Source organism: Felis catus, chromosome C2, assembly GCF_018350175.1.
Source record: "Felis catus isolate Fca126 chromosome C2, F.catus_Fca126_mat1.0, whole genome shotgun sequence".
Lineage (NCBI taxonomy): Eukaryota > Metazoa > Chordata > Mammalia > Carnivora > Felidae > Felis > Felis catus.
The window spans coordinates 107,645,656-107,673,404 of record NC_058376.1 but is presented as its reverse complement, the minus strand read 5'-3'; the positions used below and the strand labels follow the sequence as shown (position 1 = coordinate 107,673,404).

The window sequence follows — 27,749 nt, the reverse complement described above, 5'->3', positions numbered from 1 at the left end:
CTGAACACTGTGCCTTCAAGGGCTCTTCCTCCCCATTCTGAAAATCTGCTCTTGAGGCATATTAGTCCTAGGGGTTGTTTATATTTCCCCATTTCTACTTCTGTTTCAATATATCTGCAGTAGTTATTTCACAGTGTCCATTAAGTCTGTGAGCACAGAAATACAATTTTAGAACAGCCTGCCTACCATCCATCTTACTTCCTTCCTGGAAATCTATTCAGGTTCTCATTCCTGTCTTATCAAAGGGCCATCTCTTCTATTTTTCTGCAGTGTTTTGGGCTGATCAGATTAGTTGAACAGAAGCCATAAATGGAAGTTTGGGCACATCCTTTGCTAGCTCCTACTCATCTTTCTGGTTTCCACACCTTTTCCAGTTTCCCTTTGCCTTGGCTCCCCACCCAGTTGTCCAGTCATCTACTCACCCTGGGATATATCTCGTGTGGGTGGGTAGAAACTATAATCTGATCATTCCATGACTGGTTCAGACCTCATTGGACGTAAAGCATAAAAAAGACAGCCATCTGTGGTTATTCTTCACTGAGGACTTGCTTTCCTGGCATGTTCCCCCCAAATTGCCAAATTCAAGTGATTGCCATCACAAATGGGATTTTCATCTTCAGAATGATCAGGTTACCCAGCAAAGCCTTCTCCTGCTTCTTCCACTGTCTTTGGAATTGAAAACAATCCAGCTGTCTCTAAGGAAAAAAAATGAAAACAAACACAAAAATAAACTACTTTTACATTGTAAAGAGTGGGGGAAATTGGCCATTTTTTTAATATTAGAAATTTCAAACAGATGGAAAGCTAATTTATATTTTCATTTTGACATTTACTTACCCAGTGGGAGTGTGATTAAGCCATATTTTAAGCCCAAAGTGGCCTTCATCTGAAAATGTTATAGACATATTCTACTGGTAATGCTCTTCACCATCAACAGAACTTTAAGACCCAGAAACACTAATTCTCCTGTGCCCAGACCACCCTAATCAAGGGGTGCAGGGGATAGGAACCTCCTCTGTGAAAATGTTGGTCTCTTATGATCCTCCCTGTTTCTTTTCTTGCCCCACTTGGGGCCATTTTCCATAGAGCTGGCAAAGGGATCTTCCTTCAGTGCAAATTTGACCATGCCAGCCCCATGCTTGAAATAAACCTTTCAACGACTCCATATGACCCTCATAATTAAGTTAAAACTCTAGTATTTAGCATGTTATTACAGTCATCTTCGATCAGACCCTGCTCACTCCTTCCTGCCTGTTCATTCTGCATCCAAGTCATACTAAGCCATGTGTCATCCCAAGATGTGCCTCTCCCACTGTCACTACCAGCCATTTGCACTCGCTGCCCATTTGGCCTGGAAAACCCCACTGCCCCTTCTTTACCATTTTACCATGCTAAAATATGACCAAAGATCATTTTACCTGAAACGTTTAGAATGCTAGGGCTTCACTGATTAGTCTCATGTTTGCCCAGGATTTTCAATCTTACTGAATTTCCATCTTACACATTTTCCTACGTTGTTCAGTGAAAACACACATTAAAATTCTTCCAAAAAAACAACCTTCAAAAAAAAAAAACAGCCCCAAAAGATAGATATTTTGCCTAAATCACTGAAAGCAATCTAATCACAAGTGAGTGATTCTTTTCCACACATGATGGAATTTTCCCTTACTGGCTCTGGCCACATCCATGTGTGCTCTTGTCATGCCCTGTCACACACACCCCACCCTCGAAATAGCAATCCTCTAAACTTGATGTGTTCTATTTCCATTTTGATACTCCATGGTTGAATAAATTATAACATCTGAATTGCCTGTTGTACAAAACTGAGTTATAATCTCAATTTTAAAACAGGAGGTAATGGTAGCAGAGGATATGCAGATATTGTGAGATTCACCTGAGATTTCACAATGTTTATGGCAAATACAAAAATAGAAGTCCTAATTCTGGAGCCTGTTTTCAGTTCAGAGGTCCTCCTGATTTGAAATAACAGAAGAAAGAGAAATAGTCCTTTGTACTGGAAGCTAATAGCTTGAAAAAGGATGAGTTCCAGAGCAGTGGGCCCCAGACCAAGATGATCAGCAGCCCTTCCAAAGTCCAGTCTGGAGTTGGCCGGCACTTTGTTCCCATTATACTTGCTATGGGGACATCTTTGAGTTCACTCCACCTTTTCATTTCCTCCTTTAGTGCAATGTCACTTGCCTAAAATAGCTTTTAGGTGACTTGCTTTACGGATGTTTTCCATAGAACACCACTCCTTTCCTTTCAGACGTGAATTTAATTTTAGTGAATGGATTGAATTTTATTTTTATTTTAATGAGAGCCCTTGTCATCACATCACCCATTACGTTATCCTTCCATATTGGTGCACCTGTTATTCATGTCAGCAATTTATTGACCTCATCAGTTAACTGCTATCCGTTCTTTTCTTTTATATATTCAAATAAACTTAACTCTTTCTCATAACTTTCTTAATCAAGGGAATTTTTTATACTAAGTAATTGAAAGCCCCTTGAATCTAACCACTTCAACATATTTTGCCAGCTAACTCTATTAATAGGAAATAATGCATTGATGGTGTGCCACTTAAAATAAAGTTTAGATTAAGTTTAGAAAACTTGGGCAAAGATAGATGAAGTGTCTTATTTTTTTTTAATTGCTTCTGTGTCCAGAAACAAATTGGTCCCTGCATGCTTGATATAATTAGACAATTCATTTAGGCATGGGCAGCTGGGATCAGGACCTACCACTTCAGGGCTGGGCTGCTTTCAGCAGGTCAAATAAGCAGTAGGGCTTCACGGTTTTTCTTTGTCAGAACAGGAGATGAAATGACATCTAACAGAGCAACTTACTAATATTCTTCCCTGGCCCTTCCTCTCTTGCCTTTTCAACAAGTATTTCAGGTAGGATTAATGAAAACCAGATGATAAAGCCACAAACACCATCCTTGGTCTCCAGTTTCTCAAAACAAAGATAAAAACCATAACAAAAAAACAAAAGCACCTAACTAGAAGCAAGTACTTAACCCTCATTATTAAAAAAATATATATATGCTTATATGGACCCATATGTATGTTAATAATATATGAAAGTGATGAAGCTTTGTTTGACCCAGACATGCTGCTGATTTTATAGAAAATTACAGAACAACTGTCAATCTGGAATTGTGCCATATTCTTCAATTCTGACCAAATTTGGAATTGAATAGAGTTCTGATCATAATTACAAGAAACTCAAATACAGGAAGATGCTACTTTCTCTGATGCTTTGTTACTTAGTTCCACTGACAGCAGATTATTCAGGAAAAGCCTTGGGAAGACACTTCCCACTGACAGATTTGGCAATGCCTTGGGTAGTTTTACAAACTAACCTGATGGAAATTCATTTTTAGTCGGAGAATCCTATAGCACAATCATCTTATTTTATTTTATTTTATTTTATTTTATTTTATTTTATTTCAATATATGAAGTTTATTGTCAAATTGGTTTCCATACAACACCCAGTGCTCATCCCAAAAGGTGCCCTCCTCAATACCCATCACCCACGCCCCATCAACCCTCAATTTGTTCTCAGTTTTTAAGGGTGTCTTATGCTTTGGCTCTCTTCCACTCTAACCTCTTTTTTTCCTTCCCCTCCCCCATGGGTTTCTGTTAACTTTCTCAGGATCCACATAAGAGTGAAACCATATGGTATCTGTCTTTCTCTGTATGGCTTATTTCACTTAGATTCACATTCTCCAGTTCCATCCATCTTGCTACAAAGGGCCATATTTCATTCTTTCTCATTGCCACGTAATATTCCATTGTGTATATAAACCATAATTTCTTTATCCATTCATCAGTTGATGGACATTTAGGCTTTTTCCACAATTTGGCTATTGTTGAGAGTGCTGCTATAAACATTGGGGTACAAGTGCCCCTATGCATCAGTACTCCGGTATCCCTTGGGTAAATTCCTAGCAGTGCTATTGCTGGCCCTAGCACAATCATTTTAATTGTTTCCTTATTTGTTTACTACTTTGAATTGTTTGCTTTTCAACCTCTTTTTTGACATTCTACAGACATGTCAGGAGGTTAGAAAGATCCAAGAGCTAATTCTTACCATGGACCTTGAAATAATTTGGATGAATTCCATAGACGAAAGATGAGTAACTTCTTTAACTAAAACTGTAGTCTCGGAATTTGAAGGGACCTTAGTGATATCTAGTTCAGTCACCCATTTGAAGTTTAAGTTTGCTCCAGTCCATCCCAGTCAAGTGAGATTTAACCCTTCAGGGTATCCTCCAGACAGCTTTGGCTTTTAAAAAGTTCTTCCTTATCTTCAACTACATAACTTCTACCCTTGGTTCCAAATCCTGTTGGAGACATAAAAAAACAGCTCTGCTCAAACTCATGAGGCTGCAAACTTATTGAGGGCAGGTATTGTATCCACTACAGCTTCTGGCGTCTTGATACATGATTGTCAAATGGAGTTAAAAGCAAATAACGTTCTTCTTTATTTTGATATATATCTTACAAAATAACAAACGATCAGTATATTTAAGTCCCATTGAGAAAGCGTCATATAAAGTAGCCGATTCTATTGTTTAAGCGCTGTTCCTGATATGTTTTATTCTTTCAATCTTATAATTCAAGCAATTTTGCCTGTCTTGTGTATTGCAGCTTACCTTCGTTATAAACTAACATACTTGCCCCTGCAGATGTTAACTGTTAGGCATCACATGTGCCAACGAGCTGAAACCCCACTAAAGTAAGCATTAGAAGTTCTGGGTTCCAGGACCAGCCCCTCACTACCCATCTGAGTGATACTGGCTCTTGGTTCCTATTCTGCAAACTGCAAGGGTTGAACCAAATGTCCTCTCAAAGTTCTTTCCAGCTTCACAAATCATTTGCGTTTTTGACTTGTCTGTCCCATGTGGTAGAGTAGCCACAAAGACAGTCAAAGACGGACCTCCGATTTCCATTTCAGTTCTCCATTTATATTGCCAATTACCATCCAAATGTACAGTTTAAAGCTAGGGATGCTTCTCCCCCCACCTTTTCTCATTTCAGAACACTTTTCTTCAGGAAACAGTGCGCAGGGAGTGTGAAGAACGCTTTGAACTGACACAGGCTTTGAGCCAAGCCAGAGAACAGCTTCTGGAGCTCAGGAAGCTCAGTGGAAGTTTACCTTTGTCGCCGTGTTCCCTTAACCAGGGCAGCCTAACCTCCTCTGCTGCAGTGGTCAGCAGTCGGGGAGAGAGAAGCCTTACAAGACTGAACTCTGGAAAAGGAATCAAAATCCCCAGCCTGTATGGAGTGTCAAAACCCACCACTGCCCCAACCTCAGTTCAACCCAAGAGGGTCAGCAGCTCAGGTTTGCCTACTTTCCCCCAGCCCCATCCTCCCAGGGGTCGAGCATCTTCCGTAAATGAGACCAGACAAAGACTGACTGCCATTCTGAGGAGGAGACTAAATCAGCAGTGACTGATCCAGCCAGGAGCAGCTCCAAGCAGGACACTTGGTACTTCCCAGACCAAGTGTAACTGAGGATGACAGAGGTCAAATTATTATCACAGATCAAGAATGCACGGTTATAGATATTTTTAATAGGATGGTTGGGAAAACTAGGAATTGTGAAGCCATATTTTCCAAGAGGCCTTTGAAGTTGCAACAGATAATGAAGTTGGTGGTATTCCAGAGGGCCAATTTCTATGTGTCTATATTGGATGTTTAGATGTGTTCTCTGAATATTCCCTTTTTGAGATCCCCAGGTAAAATTTTTCACCCATAGCATCTTTGCTATTTTTTTTTGTACCTTTACAAGCAGATATATTTCCACCAAAAATAGGTTGTGTTGGTTTTGTTGGTGTTTGTTCATTTGTTTGTTGAGCTGAATAGGTTAAATAGATGTGATTAGTATTCCAAATAGAAAATAGAAGTACGTTAGTCCTAAATTTGATAATTTCCAAAATATTTAGTTCAAATATTCACAGAATTCAACATCATCATAGAAACCTTCTCTTTTCATCTTGCAATTTAATTGGTTAATACAATTTCTTTTTAGGCCAGAAGTAATGATAGGTACTCTTCAAGAAGACAGTCTTTCCTGTGAACCTGGGACCTTCTAGAAAAAGGGACACCAACTCCAATTCAAGGACAAGGGGGTTTACTTTTCAAACTTTAGAGATTATTTTTAAAAACAGTCTGGCTGACCATGTAAATATTACTTGGTAGAGGTAGTTTTTCTACATTGAATGGTTTTTAGTAATCATGATTAGATTTTGATTTGAGCCATTGGGAAAAGAACTAATTCAAGACAGTCTCATAGAGGCACATAGCGCTAATTTGGGGGTTCACGTTTTATTACCTCTTAAAATGGCCAATTGGTTAACATATTTTCTATTTTCATAGTGAAAAATTAAAACCAGAAACCAAACCAGCTATTTTAAGTTATAAAGCTTCAGGCTTCTCCTGTTTCTTAAAACATAAGTCTTTACCTTAAGCTAGTGATTGTCCATCTTTTTTCCCCTTCAAGTTGAGCTGCATTTTTTTTTCCAACACTGACTTTACTTAAATGCTCCATCTGACTGTATCAGGGACATCCAAGCTTTTTAATCCCAGATGAGAATGTTAGTAGCACATGTCAAATATGGCACATAAAACTCTCCTCTGTCTGGCTGTTATGTTCATGAGAGAATCCAAAGGTACTTGGAATCCCTCCCATGTGCAAAAAGCAAAGTAAAGCTGCTAAGTAAATTCAAGTTTATCTCTAATCTTTAAAAGGATTAGTCTAATCTACCAATCGTGTGTTTTAACTTCAAAAAAAAAAAAAAATTCCACATTAGGTCTGCCGATTTCCCTGACTAGTTTAAGTGAGCACATCTTGTGTTAAGGCTTAGAATGCTTAGTTTCACTTTACAGAGATCGATGTTCCTTATAATGGCATTTGACAAGAGAACAAAACAATAGAATGGTGGTGCTGGAGTGAACCTTAGAGGTCACCCCAACCATTTCTTTACAAATAAGGAATAGATACCCAAAGAAGCCTGACTTGCTAAAGAGGTACAGCTAGTGACAGAGCTAAAACCAGACCGTTAACCGACCCCAACCACTCCACTCACTTTCCCACTCATCAGAGTTTCCCCAGCCTCCATCAGGACTTTTGTCAGAAGCCCCACATAGTATTTACCTAATATTTTCTTTAAATGCCCTCGCTTTTTAAACTTAAAGTCATGTAAAAAGAAAGCTTGGCCCAAGAAAGAATAATTATAGAGTAACGAGTTTGATTTGCTAGGTATATTTTTGCTAATACTTGAAAATCAACATGTATCTGTTAAAATTACAAAATGTTGGCTGGTGTACCCCCTAAAATCATCGTGTACAATGACAGTAGTACCCGTGCCACCCTCTGGGAACTACTGGACCAGACCTCGATGTTTCTGACCTGGTATTTGGATGTTTAAATTACAAGTACTCGTGACGTGAGGTAGATGGAAGAAGCTAGAGAAAACTTTAATAAAAGCCTACAGGAAAATTCGGGGCAGGGGTTCTTTGCCATCATATGATACACGCTTTTCCACAGTCTCCCAATTTCAGCTCTCTCTTCAGGAACCATGGGGATACATTTTTTTTTCCTAAATTATGAACACATTTAAATTTGTAAAGAAGGTCATGTGTAAGCTTTTCTAAAGTGATAAAGACTATCAGTGCAAATCTGGTTTCTTGGTTTGTTGTTATACTCTCACTTTATAATATAACAAGTCATTATGTAAATAATCTCTCTGAGAATAGAATCACGGTAAGACTGTGTTATATTCCACAAGTATATGAGAGAGATTATTCCGTGGATACACGACAGAGACAATATTGACATTTGTATCAAGCTAGACCACTTGAATGGTGCCATCTAAGCTATGTGCTGGGATTTTTTAGAGGAAGACACTTAAAGAAAAGGGAATTGCACTAGAGTATGTAACCTGGGGGTTAAGAACATAAACTTCCCTTGATTTTCTCACTGATGAGCTAACTCCTGGCATGAAACAGTATCATATCAAGAGTGTTAGGGAGGCAGTGAATACTATGGCAAAAGAGAGCTCTCAAATGCATATAATGGATATTAATTTAAATTTATTAGTTTTAATTTCTCTATATACATCTGTTTTCCATGACCTCAATGGAAGGATTGATAGGTGCAAAAAGAAAAGAATATCACAGAAAACATTCCTCAAATAATTATAACCCTGTTTTTTTTTTCTTCTCAATTTAATATTGGTAGACAAAGATGGGAGAATTCTATAGTTAACATAGATTTTTCAAGTGATTTTTTCAAAGTCTTTTTGAATGCAATTACTGTATTTATAGTTAGTCAGAATTACTTAAAAGTTATATTTTCTGGCAATGGAATTGACTGGAAGAGACGTTAATGTTGAAAATTATGCAGGGGCACCTGGGTGTCTCGGTTGAGGCTCCAACTTCAGCTCAGGTCATGATATCATGGTTCATGAGTTTGAGCTCCATGTTAGGCTCTGTGCTGACAGCTCAGAGCCTAGAGCCTGTTTCAGATTTCTCTCTCTCTCTCTCTCTCTCTCTCTCTCTCTCTCTCTCTCTCTCTCTCCTCTCCCCCACTCATGCTCTGTCTCTTTCAAAAAGAAACTTTAAAAAAAGAAAATTATGTAAAACTAAGATTTTTTAAAATGTTCTATTAGTCCAAAAAGTTTTTGTAGTATTACAGATCAATTATAGCTAATTGCTTTGATTGTGGAACAAGTTTTCTTAAGCTGCATCTTTTAAGGTTCTTAAAATTGCAGTATTGCACTGATAAAGCAACCTAGTATCCTGAAAGGGTTAATGCACTGGAGCTCAAAATTCCTGACCATCATTTTGTATCTTATGGAGCACAGGAAATCAATTTAATATGTGTCCAAAGTTCACAAATCCTACAATGATTACAGATATATATTTTTTACTTTTCCACTTTCATGGTTTATTTTTTTAATTTATTTATTCTGAGTGAGAGAAAGTGCATGAGCAGGGGAGAGGCAGAGAGAGAAGGAATGAGTGAATCCCAAGCAGGCTGTGCTCTGTCAGCACAGAGCCCAACAACGCAGGGTTAGAACTATGAACCATGAGATCATGACCTGAGCCTAAACCAAGAGCTGGGCACTTAACTGACTGAGCCACTCAGGTGCCCCTTCACTTACATGTTTTAGTAAAATAATATATCTTGTTCAGAACACCTTTAATGGTCCTCAAGCCATGATAGACAGTAATGGCCGCATTCCTAAGGTGTTGTCTATGGTATCTTAAGGAAGAAATTCTACTTTTCCTTTTGAAAATATTAACCCCATATAGTAATAAATTATGAAGCCAATATAGTTGGGTTGCATCTTTAAAATCTTAAATATAAATTATGTCATCTTTGTATAATCTTTTTCACACATAAAATTTTTTTCAGAACACTATAGTTGAATCTGAAACACATATACTATGACAATATTTACCATGATCCAGAAAGTCAAAATATTTCCTTCTTCTCTAGCATTTATACAGCATGATGTTTTATAACCATTGAGTAAAAAAATTTACTAGACATCCCTTACCTCCACCCCAAAATATACAAGAGGATACTGTGTCACAGAGATTAATTTACCTGGAAATGAATACTGATTAAGACCAAGGAATAATTTTTAAACTTCTGCAGTTTCTGAGCATCTTGATCTGTAGAACAGTGAAGCTATATTATACATTCACTCATTTCTTCAACAGATACAGAGAATTGAAAAAGCACTGTGAGAGCTATAAAAATGAAGACATACTACAGTTTCCCGAGAATTGTATAGTAGAGAGCAAGAGGATGTATATACAGAAATTATAATGTCAGGTAGTAGATGCTGAGGAGAGAATCAAAAGCAAAGCGTTACACGAGTTCATCTTCTTGCTGGAAAAATCAGGGAGCATTTTTATCAAGAACTGGCATTTATAATAGATCTTAAAAAATTGGTAGGGTTTTATAGAAGAAGGTATACCAGATGGAAGAGATGTATAAAGAGGTACAGGCATGGAAAGTGTAGAAAATACTTGGTGAAGGGAAGTAGTGGGAACCTGACCCCATAGCATGGAGGTGTTGAATAAAGGCCATTGCAGCATTTTGACTAAAAGAGGCATGCATTTCGTTGAAATCTGGCAGAGGTTTATAGGAATAATTATGGGGTGGAAAGGCTGGAGATGGAACACAAGTTGGTAGATTAGTACAGTAGTCCAGACAAGAGTTATATGAAGTTCTGAATAAAGATGTTGACGACGGAAATAAACAGGAAGGAGCTGACTCGAATTCTATTCAGAGAAGGGAAAGAATTTGTTCCCTATTAAATATATTTTAAAACTGTTACTAGTTATTGCCACTTAGCAGGGATGCCGTGTATGAGATCGGTCCAATTAAAGAATCACCCTTCTATTTAAGAATATTACAGCTTGTCTGAAAAATGTGAAATCATGGGAACTACATTTCATTTGGGAAACAGGTAAACTAATCCCACAGACTCAGGACTTATAAGAATTCTTAAAGTTAAAAAAAATACAAATCTGAATCGTGTTCTAAGAATTATGGAGGAGGAAGATGGAAATTGACATTTAAAAAATAGCTATCATCTTGGCCTCAAAGAATGCAAAGCACAACTCAGTGGTGACCTTAGGGACTAATACAGCGCAATAAACTGTTTATGAGGGAAAGTAAAGGAGATAGTAGCCAAAATACGATAAGGGTTATCTTAAAATCCTTAAGTTTTATAGTTCTGAAATGACTTGATACATCACCTGGTCCAGACCTATAATTTTACAGAAGGAAATAATAGTTCCCTTTGAGGTTAAATAATCTTTTAAATTCTTATAACTGCTTGACAGCTGACTTGATGAGAAAGCCATGGCCTCCAAATCTTGGCCAAACATCTCATTTGTAGGCTGGAAGAATAGTATCAGTGCTCTAAATTCTTGCTACTCAAAGTGATCCAGCAGGATCAATGTCTCCCGGGAGCTTATTAGAAATGCAGACTATCAGTCCTCACACCCAAATCTACTGAATAAAATCTGATTTTAATGAGATCCGCAGGTGATCCTTATACATGTTAAAGCCCTGGCATATTTCACCTCTAAGAGCTATACATTAGTATTGAACGGAAATAATCTTGCTAGACTCAGTTCCCTCACGCCTATCTGAAACAAATGGCTCTCTGAGACCACCCATCCCCATGTTCAATACCTCAGCTCCCAATGCACTCAAATTCTTTTTTTTTCTCATCAATTGATTGTGAGTCTTGAAAACTCTCCAGAAAAACTAGTGAGTAAAAGGAAATCAATATCTAATCAATATTCATAAAATCTTATGTCACGATCCAAGTTTCTGAGCCTGCAAAGAACTAAAGATTTGTTATTAACAAAAAAAACCCAATAGAAATGCTTTCATTTTGATCATTGGCAACTCATTGAATAATCTTTTTTTTTAATGTTAATTCATTTATTTTGAGAGAGAGTGTGTGTGAGTATAAATTGGGGAGGGGCAGAGACAGAGGGAGAGAGAGAATCCCAAGCAGGATCTGCGCTGTCAGCACAGAGCCCTACACAGGGCTTGATCCCATGCACCATGAGATTATGACCTAAGTCAAAATCAAGAGTCAGTCACTTAACTGACTGAGCCACCCAGGTGCCCCTCATTGAATAATCTTAAATTTTAATCTCATAATGGTACCTATTTGGTTTAATCTCATAATCTCATAATGGTACCTCATAATGGTAATCTCAAATTTAATCTCATAATAGTACCTATTTCCCCAAAGGAAATCTGGTATTGCTGGTTGTCTTTGAGGCTTGTGAAACATAGAATACTTAGATAATTTATTGGAATCATGAGAAGAGATACTGGAATACCATTATTCCCCCTGAAAGTAGTTCTTAACCACTTAAGTATAAAACTATAACTTGCAGTATACACCTAGATCAATTTATTTTAAAGGTAGAACAGCATTGAATAAGAATTTGATTCATATTTAAAATTTCAAAATCTGGGGGCGCCTGGGTGGCTTAGTCAGTTAAGCATCTGCCTATTGATTTTGGCTCAGGTCATGATCCCAGGGTTGTGGGATCAAGCCCCGCATCAGGCTCTGTGCTGAGCTTGGAGCCTGCTTAAGATTCTCTCTCCCTCCCTCCTCCCCCAACTCATACTCACTCTCTCTCTCTCTCTCTCTCTCTCTCTCAAATTAAAAAAAAAATTAAAAAGAATTATGAAATTTCAAAATCTGTACTTGACACAATAAGGCATTATGCTCACTTGCCTGTGAATATTAAATCAGCTTATGTCATTATATAACAGGATGGCTACATTCTTTAACCTTTGAATTTAGAAAATAATGAAAGGATGGACTTCATTTGCCATTAAAACGTTTTTAATATCTTTTATTAACATTCTTACTGCTGATATTCAGCTTCTATGGTTGTTATTGTCATTAATCTCATAAATAATAATAATTCAAGCCCGAGAATTAGACATATAATTTAAAATATTGAAGCATTTTAAAATAGACGTTTTATAAGACTTAACACTGGAAATATACTTTTTCTGGAAAGTATGAACATCTGGTTTTACATTGTGCACCATTGTCAGATATATCCAACTTTCTCCCAAGTGAGCTTGATACAGTCTAACACATTAATCTAAAGAGATGCCTTCTGTCTTCTGTCTTCTTAGACTGAATGAGTTCTACAGTTGTAATTTTCTATCTGGAACCTTAAATTTCTAGGGAATTAAGGTTACTGCCAAGATTGAATTAACTACCTTTCACTGATTTAAAGCAGAATTTCCTAAAACCCGGGATGGCCAAATTTCCATTCTCTATTACTACACTTTTCAAATGGTTGAGGTTTTAGCTGGAATCTCCTAGCATCTCAAAACCAGAATCATTTTTATTTTACCAAGAGGTATACAGTACTCAGTAAAGAACTGAGGTGAATGAGAAAAGATGAAGTTAGGGAGAAAAGAATCCACTACCTTGTTTCAGAGAAGTGATGAAGTAAAGACCTAATCCACAGATTCATTCCCTCCGGGATTTTAAGTCAGTGTTTTCAGCTGTGTACCCTGAAAAGGTGATTTTAAAATACTATAGGGGTGCCTGGGTGGCTCAGTTGGTTAAGCACCCCATTCTTGGTTCTGGCTTAGGTCATGATCTCAGTTTCATTGGTTCAAGCCCCATGTTGGGCTCTGTGCTGGCAGCATGGAACCTGCTTGGGATTTTCTTTCTCTCTCTATCTCTCTCTCTCTGCCCCTCCCCCCCCCAACTTGTACTGTCTCTGTTTCTCTCCAAATAAACTTAAAAAAATAATAAAAAAAAACTATTTATTGTACATTTGTAAGTTGACATCTAAAATATTTCATTATAAGTTTAAATAGTTGCAAAGGATGTTGTAAAGATAATCAGCATATTATAAATATAGACATTTAAAAATAAAACTGTTACTTTCAGATACCTTTATGATTACAAAAGGTATTTTTATTGATCTCCCATGTTATTAAATTACTATCAAAACATATATATAACTTTATAACATTCTTATGGATTAATGTTATTAATTATTAATATACTAGTATTTATTTTTAATATTTCTCTTATTACCTTTTTATTTACTTTTTATTTTAAGTTTTTATTTTAATTCCAGTTAGTTAACATAGAGTATTTTATTAGTTGTAGGTACACAAAATAGTAATATAACACTTCCATACATCACCATGTGGTCATCACAGTAAGTGCCCTTTTTAATCCCCAACACCTATTTAACCTATCCCCACACCCCCCTCCCCTCTGGTAACCATCAGATTTTTCTCTATAATTGGACTCTGCTTCTTGATTTCTCTCATTTTTCCCTTTGCTTGTTTTATTTCTTAAATTACACATATGAGTGAAATCATATGGTATTTGTCTTTCTCTGATTGACTTATTTTGCTTAGCATTATACTCTAGCTCCATCCATGTTTTGTAAATGACAAGGTTGCATTCTTTTTTGTGGCTGAGTAATATTCCATTATATATATTATATATATATATAATATATATAATGTATGTATATGTGATATATATGTACATTATGTATATATGTACATATATATTATGTATATGTTATATATGTACACTATATATACACATGTATATACATATATATTATATATTATGTATATATGTATCTCATGTCTTTATCCATTCACCAATCGATGGACATTTGGGATGTTTCCATATCTTGGCTATTGCAAATAATGCCACTATAAACATAGGGGTGCTTGTATCCCTTTGAATTAGTGTTCTTGTATTATTTGGACAAATACCCAATAGTGTTATTACTGGATAATAAGGTAGTTTTACTTTTAACTTTTTGAGGAAACCCCATACCATTTTCCAGAGTGGCTGCACCAGTTTGCATTCCTACCAACAGCATGCAAGTGTTTCTCCCCCACATCTTTGCCAACACCTGTTGTTTCTTGTGTTATTGATTTTAGCCATTCTGACAGGCGTGAGGTGATAGCTCATGGTAGTTTTCATTTGCATTTCCCTGATGGTTAAGTGATGATGAAGATCTTTTCATGTGTCTGTTGGCCATCTGTATGTCTTCTTTGGAGAAATGTCTGCTCATATCTTCTGCCCATTTTTTATTGGATTATTTAGGGGTGTTGAGTCGTAGGATATTAAACTTTTATGAGGTATGTCATTTGCAAATATCTTCTCCCATTCCCTAGGATGCCTTTTATGTTGATTGTTTCCTTCACTGTACAGAAGCTTTTTATTTTCATATAGTCCCAATAATTTATTTTCTCTTTTGTTTCCCGTGCCTTAGGAGACATATCTAGAAAGAAGTTGCTATGGCCAGTGTCAAGGAAATTACTTCCTGTGCTGTCTTCCAAGATTTGTACGGTTTCAGGTCTCATATTTAGGTCTTTAATCCCTTTTTTTAAAAAAAAAATTGTTAATGTTTATTTTTTGAGAAAGAGAGCATGAGTGGGAGAGGGGCAGAGAGAGAGGGAGACACAGAATCTGAAGCAGGCTCAAGGCTCGGAGCTGTCAGCACAGAGCCCGAGATGGGGCTTGAACACACAGACGGTCAGATCATGACCTGAGCCGAAGTTGGACATTCAGCCTACTGAGCCACCCAGGCATCCCTTTGTCTTCCTGCTTTAAATGGTTTTTTTTTTTCTTTATCCAATGTTTTGCAAATTCAATTACAATATGTGATGGTGTGGGTTTCCTTTTGTTGATTTGGTGAGGGTTCCCTGTGTCTCCTAGATCTGGATATATATTTTCTTCCCCAGATTAAGGAAATTTTCAGCTACTATTTCTTCAATAAATTTTCTTCCCCCTTTTCTCTCTCCTTCTGGGACTCCTATAATACAAATCTTATTACGTTTGATAGAATCTGAGTTTAAATGAGTCTGAGTTTGAATGAGCCTGAGTTCTCATTTTGCATAATTCTTTTGTCTCTCCCTTGTTCAACTTGATTACTTTCCATTGCTCTTTCTTCTAATTCGAGTAATTCATTTCTCTGGTTCTTCCATCCTGCTGTTCATTCCATCAAATGTGTTTTTAATTTTGTTTATTGAGCCCTTTATTTCTGCTATGTTATTCCTTATCTCTGTGTTAAGGGTCTTATTCATTTCTTCCACTCTTTTCTTAAGTCCAGTGAGTATCCTTGGGATCAGTGTTTAAATTCTCTATCAGGTATGTTACTTAGTGAAACTATCTGTTTCCCTTAGGTGTCTGGCTGTGGTCTTGTCCTGTTCTTTCAATTGGGGTAAATTTCTCTATCTCCTAATTTTGTCTGCCTCTCTGTGTCTGTTTCTCTGTGTTAAGAAAGTCAGCTGTGCCTTCTGCTCTTGAAAGTAGTAACTTTATGATGAAGAGGTGCTGGAGAACCCATAGTGCAATGTCCCCTGTGCACCAGAACCTGGCACTTCAGGAGAGCATCCTGTGTGTGTTGCTTATGCCCTGCTATTGTGTCTGAGTTACTTTTCCTTTCAGTGCAGTCATCTGCCTGTTGTGGGATGTGCTTGCTCCCTGTGGTGTTAGTGGGACCCAGACAGGCCAGCTCTGAGTGGATATGCCCACTAGTGAACCTGAGAGTGGGGCAACAGTGTTAACAGAATTTGTACTGGGCCACTGGTCCTATGCCGGATCCCCCTGAAGCATTGCCATGGCTGGGGGCACGTGGCTGGGCCTGGGGCAGTGCACGTGTGCACCACGCATAGGCAGCTGTGCACATGGTGGCTGCATGGGGTGCACTCGTGACTTTACCAAAATTTGCCCTGAGCCCAGGACTGAGGCTAGCAGGCTTAGAAGGGGCAAGTCCTCAGGAGAACTTGTAGACATGGTGCACTGGTAGCAGGTTAGGTAGCAAGTCTCTGTGCAGCGCCACCTCTCACAGGCACTTCTGTGTTTATGCTTGGGGACAGGGGAGACAAATGGCACCTGCTAGCTCCCTCGTTTTCTGAGAAGTCCCCCAACATACTCGGAAATCATTGTGAACAGATCTGTGTCCCATTTGCCCCTGGCATTGTGTAAGCTGCCATTTTTATGTTGCCGCTCCACACAGGCTACAGTCTCTTTAAGGGCGGCAACCCAGCTATGGCCTTTCCAGCTCACCTGGTGCTGAGGCAGCTGAGTTTTAAAGCTCCTGGCTCCAGTCCCACTGGTTTTACAAACTCGTGGAATTCAGCCCCTCTGGTTTTGAAAGTCAAACGTTATGGGGATTAGTCTTCCCCATGTGAGCTCCCTGGTGCAAGGGCCCATTTCTCTGCCCTCTCTGCATGTGCAGCTGCCTTCCTCCTGCAGGCAGCCTCCCTCCACCTTTCTGACCTTTCTAACCTTTCAGATGCAGCTTCTTCCCTATCAGTAGTCTTGGAGTTTGTTTTGCCTGTCTTCGTTCTGATCGCCCTCCTGTTTATTGACTTGGATATGGATGATCCAAGTCATCATTGGATGGATAGTTCCAACTATCCACTATGGATAGTTGGAAATGTGGGACAGGTGAGCTCAGTATCCTCTTACTCCGCTACCTCCCCAAGATCCTTCCAGGATCTATTATTAATATGTTAACATAGGGGTGCCTGGGTGGCTTAGTCGGTTAAGTGTCTGACTCTTGGTTTGGGCTCAGGTCATGATCTCACAGTTTTGTGAGTTTGAGCCCTGCATTGGGCTCTGCACTGACAGTGAGGAGCCTACTTGGGATTCTCTCTCCCTGTCTCTCTGCCCTTCCCCCGCTCTCTCTCTCTGTCAAAATAAATAAATAAACTTTAAAAAAATACAAAAAGTAAACAACATAAACATATTACAAATTTTGTTAAATAATTATTAAGCATGAAAGTTCAATTTTATTGACAATGCATTTCTTGATGAGGTGAATCCATAATGTTTCCTTTTACATTTAAAAAATAAAGTAGGTGATGTTAAAAGAATTTGTACATAGGATATCGTTTGCTTTTTATTAACAGGAGGTAGAAAACACTAAACATTTTATGATGAAAGAAGATGAGGATTACACTGTATTGCAATCCACATTTCAAGCAGTATTTAATAAAAATTGTTTTAACTACTTGGTTGAAGAATAAGTGCCAAGCGGAAAGATCTCGTAGAACTTTAGTATATCTTGAAAAGGTTAATAGTCTAAGAAAACATTCTAATTACATTTGAAAATATTAGGGACACTCACCTATACTGCTTTGCTATATAAGGTCTGGAGTTTTTTCTAGCAAATAATGTTTCTGAGGGATAAATATTGAGAAGAGCTGAAAAGAGCTGCTTATATTTAAACGCATTGCAGGAGGGGGCATTTTCAACAATCAACCTTTCTTACTCAACATTAGTTAACATTATTTTTGCCTTGCTTTCATGAAACCATCCCTCACATGGATATTTGACAAATCCAGGGCACAGAAGAAGAGAATCATTAGTCCAAAGTTGCCTAACTCCCATCTCTGCAATCTACCAGAAAATCCCAACGTGTGCTAAAATATTACATTTCTAGCATGACGCTTGAATAGCAATATTTGTAAGTCAAGGAAATAGGAGAATCTTAGGTTCACAGTATCTATGAATTTAAGACCATCAAACCTTTGAAATACGCCTGGGGTGTAAGTTCTCCATGTTAAAGGCCACTGTTCTAAGTTCGCAAATCAAATCAACCAGAATCCTGTCTGCATCAGAACATTACACCTTCTGGGCAAAATTGAGTAGAATACCTCAGATCAGAGGGTTGGGCTCCCAGACTTCTGATCCAAGACAGAGGTTGTGCCCCGTTCCCTCTGTCTGCCTCCACCCAGGGTACAGAGTGTCAGGGAGAGGACCCTGAGAGCCAATTCATACTTCTTCTGGCCTTGGGCCCAGATCACAGCAGAGGGAAATTTCTGAGTGCAGTATGTATGGGTGCTGTCCCTGTGGTTCTCTGTGACCGTGTCCAAATGGAACTCTTTATAACACTCTTAACCAAAGGAACCCCACAACTGACCAACCCGATTCACCTTATGCAGTCTAAGGCACACTGCAATCTCCAGGAAGAAAGTTCTTTAATTTTCCAGTCCCTGGCAATAATAGAAGAAGTAGTAAAGAGGAATATGAGCCATTAAGATCAAGTTTGGGGCTTAAATTTTCTGTAAATAACATGGTTGGAATTCTGCTCCACTAATTATTTAATGTCATCAAATTCTTGGTATCTGCATGACTCATGTGGAAGTGGAGAAAGAGCTTATTTTTACCATTTGTGCCCTGGACATAGTATGCTGGTAGGGAGAGATGTCCCTGTTGGATGGAAAGAGATGTTTTTCCATGTTTTGATGTTATTATCCATGAGTCAGATATAATTATACAACCAATATCAGAGTTTGTTTTGCTTGTGTATTAAAGGCCTTAAAAATGTTTGTCAAATTGTCTGTAATTTCGTGCTTTAAATTGGGCTTGATGCATCTCAGTAGCATATGTGTGTAGAGTCTCTATCGCTGTTCTTATTTTAGTTACAATGTCCTAAATGTTTCTAATGCTTACTTCATAGGTACATTCTTAACTCTCAATGGCCCCCAGATACCCAGAGTTTCTGCAACCATTCCCACCCCTCCAGAATTAGGACAGCTCTCGAAGGACACAGGGAAAGGTAGGTGTCCAACTGGGCCTGAGGGCATGTGACCTGATTGAGTGTATGATCCTGATTGTATTTCAACCACAAGAACTTTATGAGCTGTTCATTTATTTGTTGTTATTATGTATGCCTCTTCTGGCCTTTCTTACTACAAAAGCAGCCAAATTTTTAATGAAGAAACTGTGGACTCATACATTATTGAAACTCAGTCACTACAGGTGACTTATACAAACCTCATTCCAAATGTGATGCCACGGGTTTCAGTACACAGATCTTCTCATAAAGGTTCTGCATTTTCCTGGGAACATGATCAGGATACTGTCTTAGCAGTTTTCCTAGGCCATCTTTACATTTAGTCTTAGCACTCCTGAGAAAATTTAACCTCGGATCTTCTAACTTACCTAAATGTGTGTAAAAAGGGATCTATTACACTCCCTTATCCATCTCAGGTTAAAATCAAGGTCTCCCTGCAGGTCAGAGAGATTTTCTTGCATTACTGAAAAAGCATGAATAAAAAAGGCATGGACACCTTGCCTGCTGAAAGGGCCGTCTACACAAACATCAGGCTGTGCCTTCACTTTGTGTTCCATTTAAAAGCAGGGAACTAGATATCTGGTGTAAGATGGTGTGATACCTGGCCAGCAGGCATTGATGCAGTCCCTTCCAGTATCCCGTTAAAAACCGTGATGGGAAAGAAAAGCACACAGGCATCAGAATCACAAGAACCTGCCCCCTGCCCCCCACCACTGCTGGGCCACATGGGTGCCGCCCTTCAAAGCACCTGGGCCACTTTGTAGGGAACATTCTGAGATGCAAACTCCTGGGGGGAAAAAAGGCTAAAGAAGCAGCTTGTGTGAGTGGCGGTAGGGAGGGAGAGATGGGCAGCGGTGCGTTAGATCTCAGAAAGGGGAATTCTCTCCCGTACAGCCATGGGTCAGCACACGGGACACTCAGCACAGGTGGAAGAGTGTGCCCTGTCAGAAGAGCGTGGTTGCCTACAGAGCAGGTAGTGGTAGCGGTAACAGCAACAGTATGGCAGGAGTAACAATGATAATGCTAGTTATATTTGTTGTTTACGATGGGCAGTCCATAGTGCCAAGAGCTTTGAAAGTATTTCATTTAATTCTCCTAAGAACTCTGTGAAGTTGGTATATTTATCAACTTCCTTTCACAGGGGAGAAAACTAAGGCACAGAGAGGTTAAGCAGCTCACCCAAAGTCACACAGCTTATAAGTGGCAAAGTCTGGATTGGCAAATAGATCATGTAAACTGGGAATTGGACTGGGGACCAAGCACATTGTCTTGACTCCATTTGTGTCTCTGAAAAGGGATGGGACCCTCACTTCAGAGCAAACTTGGGTGATGTCTCTATACTCTGTTGACATAACAGTCTAGCCTCATTTGAGGGTGAGCATTCAAGAAGCAAGAGAGAGAGAGAAGAGAGACAGAAAAAAAAAAGAAAAGAGAGAAGGTACTTAGAAATTATGGGAAAAAATTATAAAACAAGGGAAAAACATATAGGAAAAAAAGAAGACAAAACAGATCTATGAAAAAGATCTATTGCAGAATCTTATAAGGACCCTTTAGGAAGCTATTTAGCATCCTGTAGAAACAGAATATTATAGGTCTCACATTCCTTTTTTAAAATGTGTCATTGTCTATATTAGGTCTTTAGGTCCTGTGCTTTCTGATTTATTTCTAGAATATGATGTCCTAGCTATAGCCTTAAAAAAAGCAGGTCCTTCTAAATACAGACAAAGGAGAAAACGAGTGTTAAAACTGGTACAAAAGGAGAGAGATATAACAAATTATATAGCTGTTCACAAGAAAAACTCTCCAGATAAAGTCAAAGGCCAAAATTTATAAGAATAAAAACATGTTCTAAAATTAGTAATCAGAAGAGTGCTCATAAAAATTGTCTATGAAAGTCCATTTTTGTGGCATAGGTCTTCAGAAGTTAAAGTTTCTTTTGTAGAATAAAGCCTTTTATTCTCAAAGGTCATTTATGCTCATTTTTCATTGTTAATCACAGTATGAAATTAACACCCATCATTGTAGAGTGTATATAAACTTCCACTGTTTTGATTTGGGGCAAAGGATCTTGAGACTGTCTTTGCTCTTCTTCCTTTGATTTATTTCTATCATCTTATCATGTGCCATCCGTTTCTCTCTCTTTTTTCCTTTCTTGCCATCTTCTGAATAGGTTTTCTTTTTTCTTTTCATCTTTTGCTATTACCACCCCACCCCCTACCTCTCTTTTGGAATTAATTATCTCTATATCTATTTTTAGGAGTTACCCTAGACATTTGAACACACTTACTTCATTTCTGGATGCTCTGCCCAAACAATGCAAGAATCTTAGATTATTTGAACTATAGTTTTCCACCCCATTCCAATCTATATTATACTTTGACCAGTATTTGAATTCTATCTTGTTTGTTTAACCTCACAAATTAGACATTATGATGATGACGATGATGATGATGATGATGATGTCAGTGTTTATTTCAATATACCTAACATACTTACCACTTTCTTTGCTCACTGTTTCTTCTTGCAGACCTTCCTCTGTTTGGTCTCATAATCTTTCTGCATAAAGCAGTTTTTCATTTTGGAAAATTTTATTCAATTCTTCATCAGTCTTTTTGATTGTGTTTTTAAAAAGCCATCTCCTCAGTCAGTTAAGCATCAGACTTGATTTCAGCTCAGGTCATAATCTCATGGTTCGTCAGTATGAGCCCCAAGTCAGGCTCTGTACTGACAGCACAGAGCCCACTTAGGATTCTCTCTCACCCTCTCTCTCTGCCCCTCCCCAACTTGCGTACAGACACACACACACACACACACACACACACACACACACACACTCTTTGTGTGTCTCTCTCTTTCAAAATAAATTAAGTAACCTTAAAAAAAAATAAGAAGCCATCTCTTATTCCTTTCTCACAAAATATTTATTTCTTCACCATACCAAACATGGTTATTTTATATTCTGTGTCTTATCATCTTTACAGATCTGATTTTGCTGCCTGTGTCTGCTCGTTCTCATTCACGGTGCTTTATTCTCCTGCAGGGGAGGAGAGAAGGCAGAGTATACCTATGTGTGGTTTTATGTGAGCTTATGTTCTTTGGAACTCTATCTATAGGAATTCTTCGAGGCCTCAGTTGAGATTGCATTCTTCCAGAAAATATTTACATTTGCTCCTCCCAGTTGATTATACAAACATTCTGAGAGTGCTTTAATTAAAATTCTCCTCTTTCAGTTTTTCAGATACAGGTGGTATAACATAAATTCATGCAAAAAGCCACGTGAGGGCCAAGCTGTAGTTCTAAATTCCCAAGTGAGATTTCCTACCACTCTCCCCCAGCATAAAAATAGAATCAGATGTGGTTTGTCCCCTTCTGTGTAGCAGTTCGTCTTTTACTCACCCTTAATTGAAGGTAAAGCCCTTTGAGATTCCTGCTTCATGTAGGGGTCTTCTATAAGATTTCAAATGTTGTGGCAGGGGTGGTGGTGGTGAAATAGATAAAGAGGATTAAGGGCACTGAGTATGTATAGAATTGTTAAATCATATTGTAGCAAAAAAAAAAAAAAAGATTTCCAATTTTGTGTGGGCCTAACACAAAGAGAGCTGGCTTTGGTTCTCCTCTCCCAAAGTTGTTACTTTTATCTTGTTTTTGATCTCTGCTGATGCTTTACTTTTGTGCCATCTCAGTGATGTCTTTTTTTTTTTATGTTTATTTATTTTTGAGAGAGAGAGAGAGAGAGAGCGAGGGAGGGACAGAGAGAGACAGGGACAGAAGATCTAACGCAGGCTCTGCACTGACAGCAGAGAGCCCCATGCAGGGCTTGAATTAACGATCCATGAGATCGTGACCTGAGTTGAAGTCGGACACTTAACCGACTAAGCCACCAAGGTGCCCCTCAGTGATCTCTTTTAAAAGTGTTTTCTTGGTTATTTTATCTGACATTTTGGTTATTTTTATTGGGTAAACCTTTTAGCATATCTAGTTCAACCAAATCCTCCAGAGTGCAGTGTATATGCTGAATTGATGACCTATGGAAAGCACTGTGTTGGAAGCAAACAGATGTCTGGGAACCAAAGGGTGGACACAGAAGTGGCCCCACTTACCGTCATTCCAGTGGCCCACTGACATAAGTTTTCCATCTCGTTTCTACAACTGTGGGCCCTGCAGAGTCAGCAGTCCCAGTCTCCAGAGGGGGTGCACTCTCATCCCAAGACACATGGAGAGTCCCACCGAATTACAAGCTACAGCTGTCACCAGGCTCTTTGGGTTTCTTTGTGCTCCCTGTACCCAGGTAGCAGGAGGTGAGAAAAGGTGTCGCTATGCTGGCAACCACAAAGACTAGCAGAGGTGACAGCAGGTGACTGGGGAAATTTGGAATGGACAGTGGAGGAGAGTGATGATGAGTACCAGTTGTGACCCTAAAACTAACTGCTGTGGCAGGGGCTTTAGTTTGTCCCACTTACTTCCCTTTTCTGAGTTTGTCCTCAGGAAGAGAAGTTCATGGGAACTGCAGTAGCCTGCTCCCAAGACAGCCCCCAACGATCCCTGCCTCTTGATATTCATACCCTTGTGTGGTCCCTCCCACATTGGATCAAGGTTGGTCTGTGCAGCCAACAGAATATGATGGAAGGGATGGTGTGTAACTTCCAAAATTAGGTTATAAAAGACTACACCTTCTGTTTTAGTGTCTCTCTCACATCACTTGCCAACTTGCTACCTACAATTGGTCATGAGACACACAGGCAGCTTTCAGAGAGGCCCACGTGAAGAAGAATGGAGACCTCAGGCCAATAGCCAGCAAGAAACTGAGGCCAGCCAGCAATCACATGAGTTCAGAACCAGATTCTTTAGCCCCAGTCAAGTTTTGTGATGACTCCAGCTCTGGCCAACATCTTGACTACAACTTCATGAGAGACCTTGAACCAGAACCATGCAGCTAAGCTACTCCCAGGTTCCTGGCTCTCAGAAACTGAATGAGATAATTGTGTTCTTTAAGTTGCTAACTTTGGGGATAACTTGTTACACAGCAGTAGATGACAAATACAGGAACCCTGGCAGATCTGTGCCCCAAACGTATAAAGCAAGTAAACTCATGTGGCGCAAGGAGCAAACTGTGGCAGCCACATTAGAATGTTATTCTCATCTCCAATTAAGTACCTGCTCCAATGGGTAAGAGTTCACTAACAGCCTTCAGCTATTGGAGCCTTCAAGATCTGCCTTGGTTTCCAAGCTGAAGCCATATGCTTCCAGGAAGACCCTGGGCAATAACTGAGAATTGTTGTAATTTCTGGCCAGTGCAGGACTGCTCAGTGGGGACTCCCAGTTGATTGCCTGAGACTTACTCAGCTCTGTGCCACCAAAGCTCCTTACTGCCTTCTCTTGCTCACAGATGCCTCACCTGCACTGTAGTCTGAAGGTTTTCCCTGCTCTTTCTCCCTTTTAAGGAGTTTGCCCCAATAAACTACACATACTTCTAGTTCTGTCTTGTGTCTAGTTCCCAGGAGACCTGAATTTTAACTTTATTATTACCTTTCTTTTATTTATTTTGTTTTTAAATTTTCTTCCCATTGCTTCTTGTGAAGGTACAAGTTTAGCGTAATTATTTTAAATATTTTTTTTTTCTAATATAAGAATTCAAAGCTAGAGAATTCCTTTAGTCATCTGTTTCTGGGAGAAGCAAATTTATAGAGTGTTTAATTAAAAAAATATTTTTCTGTTTGGAAGAAACCCAGGATATAGGTCTTATTTATTTTGATTCTTTGGTTAATTTTAATCCATAGTAAATTATAACAAACATTGCTATCTAAAATTAATCCTGAAGAATAATGCTGATTTTTAAACAAAATGGTTGTCGGTAATTTTTAATTTTGTATCAGTGTCTGTTCATTTATTTATTCCTTGAACAAACATTTATGAAGCTCTTTGTTCCAGTCATTATGCTCAGGTAGTGAATTAAGAAACATCTTTACCAGATGGTTAATTTTCTTTTACTAAATACTGTAAAAAAAAAAAAATTAGGGAGATAAAAACCCTGTTTTTCTACAGATCACAATTCAGTATTTGACCATAAAATGTTTCTTGGCCTGGTTTCAGATTGTTCCTAAATAATTCTCGAGTTGAATGAATCCCAGGTGCTCCATCGACCTTGTCATTAATAAACTGTTGACCTCATAATTATTTTGTAAAGAAATAGATGAAATAAGAAATCTCTTCAAGAGATGAAGAACATATTGCCTGTTCAACCAATAATTCACTAATTCATTCAGTGTTGATTCATGGCTTCAAGAAAAGGAAAGGAATATAAAAAAATGACATTAATCAAAAAAGCCTAAGTAAACAGGACAAAAAGTTTTATCCGTATCCGAGCTCTTTGCATTTTACTTACTGTCATCATTGGCCAAGGGCACATACCACACGGCCTCTGCTCTGTTTGCTTTTCCCCACTATGCACATGGCAGAGGCCTGGAAGTGTTACCTGTGCTTTGGGCAGGGTGCAAGTCTTGGGAGAGCTGTCCCTGCAGTACCCCCAGGTGATAAGGAACTGTGCAGCATGCATTTCTTGTTGAAAGTAAATTTCAAGTTAGTCTTGTACGGAGACACCCTTTGATGTTGCTGGGGAAGCATGACAAAGTGGAGAGAGTCGACCCTCTGTCTTTTGTTTGGCATCAGGATCAAGCACTCCGTCTATCATCTGCACAACAATAATATTTTGACCTTTATCTCTTTATACAACATTTAGTCAAAAAATGGACTGTAAAGATTTTTTATCACACCCTACCCCTCCCTGAGCTAGGTAATTTTTATGCCATAATATCCGTTTTACTTACTTACAATTATTCTTTAATTTTTATGCCCATTATATACTCAAATATGTTGAGTCTCCTTCCACAGTTGGCACTGACTGAATTCCATACCTAATGCATAAGTAACTACCTGGGGTGTGTTTTTAGGAAACAGCTCTGAACTGCCTGTATCTGCCACTTTGCCATGCCTGGGAGAAACAGACTCTCCCTTATTAATCTATGAACAGTTTAGAAGGAATGAAAATCAGAGTTTATCAAGTTCATGTTACTATCTTTATGTATTGGCATTTGGAAATGTCTCTAGTCATTGTTTTTCATTATCACACTCCGGCTTTTAAAGCCTCCAAAATAGTCATTTTGGCAAAGGAGCAAATACCAGCAACTGCGCAAAAACAATGGGCCTCCCTTTGTAATGTGATGTGGGGAAAATATTTTTTTTAATTTTCTAACAGGTGCTGGGCTATGAGTCTGACTCATAAAGAGAGTAATTATACCTCTTTTCTGAAGTGAACCAGTAGAGAGAGAGCATACTGAAATTAATAAGGAAAGCATGACTTGGCTTCACTCTCTCTCTCCGGAGAATTCCTGATCCTGAGAGGTTTTTCTGTTTTTTTGTTTTAAATGAATCATTGCTTCGTGAAGTAGCACAGGAGTGCGTATTTGTCTTTGTGTCAAAAACAAGGACTCTTAGCAAATTGAATCTCATCCTACCTGTAGGCAATTCAAGAAAGATAAAATCTTGAGAGCTTGATAGTGTAGAGCAAGGATAAAGCCTTCTTACAGATTGGAACAAAATTCTTACCAGCTTCAACGGGCAGATAAAATGCATTTCAGAACCAACGTTCACATAAAGAACTTTTTAGTATTCCAGCCCTCCATACTGGCAGGGTGGTAACTGTGTAAACATGCCGCATTGTGTGAAAATGAGAGCCCATTGATTCTTGTGGAGCTTTAGTGATAGTATGAATCAGAACAAAAACCGCCTTCTCGTTCCTTAAGTGGTGAAAGGAAGGTGGGCCAGGCCTGAGGAATGACAATAAGTTAGTGTGACAAAGACCAGCTGAAAACAAGGGTGAAATGGCCAGATAGGTGCACTTTAATTTGAATTGCAAAGGGTAAATGTGTGATGTTGAATATTCAGCACCTGTAGTTCACAGAGGGATATAAAATTGTCCCAAATCCAGTTCAACTCAGAGAAGATTGTGTTCTCACTCTCTTCTCTCTCTCTCACTCACTTTTGGAATATGATATAAAACAATAAAAAACAAACAAAAAAAAACAGGGGCTGACCAAAAAGGAAATTGCATGGAATTAATTTAAGAAGAAAAATTCCAAAAAGTAGTTGCTAGTCACTATAGCTCCTGGCGTTCCTGCATTTCCTTAAATCCTTCTCGGATCACTCTCAGCAGTTTCTTTCCCCAGCCTCTTCACTGATGCACTTTATTCAGCTTCAGTGAACTGACAGGGTGGCAACGGAAGGACACCCACTTACACACAGCAGAGTGTGGGGGATGCCTTCGCAATCTGCGCTGTTTTGCGGCTGACAGTGATACTGAAGATTTGTTGGAGGTTCCCTTGGGCATCAAACAAAATTACAAGCAAATAAATAAAACCTCCATGAAATCAAATCTTGTCACTGGACGTGGAGAAAGACAAGTTAGCATAGGCAGCTATCACCTCAACAGGTCATTATTTGAAAGGGTATGAGAGTAAGCATGGTATAAGCCTGGAACTTAAAACCAGGAAAGTGTTTATGGATCGAGTTTGTATCCGTGAGTTCATTAT

The 27,749-nt window shown here is 38.7% G+C and overlaps 1 protein-coding gene across 13 annotated transcripts in view; it reads left to right on the top strand.

Annotated features, from left to right (window-relative positions):
- The window catches only part of LEKR1 (leucine, glutamate and lysine rich 1), a 224,246-nt gene that overhangs the window by 171,930 nt on the left and 24,567 nt on the right, over positions 1 to 27,749 (top strand). For 11 of the 13 annotated variants that reach the window (XM_023260442.2, XR_006585359.1, XR_006585364.1 and 8 more), the window contains 2 exons: positions 5,050 to 5,353; positions 19,048 to 19,146. In XM_023260442.2, coding sequence (XP_023116210.2) covers positions 5,050 to 5,353; positions 19,048 to 19,146 — 403 coding nt within the window. Of the gene's footprint in view, positions 1 to 5,049; positions 7,693 to 19,047; positions 19,147 to 27,749 lie in introns of those variants that run through there. The other 2 variants (XM_019810522.3, XM_023260443.2) reach the window with 2 other exon arrangements.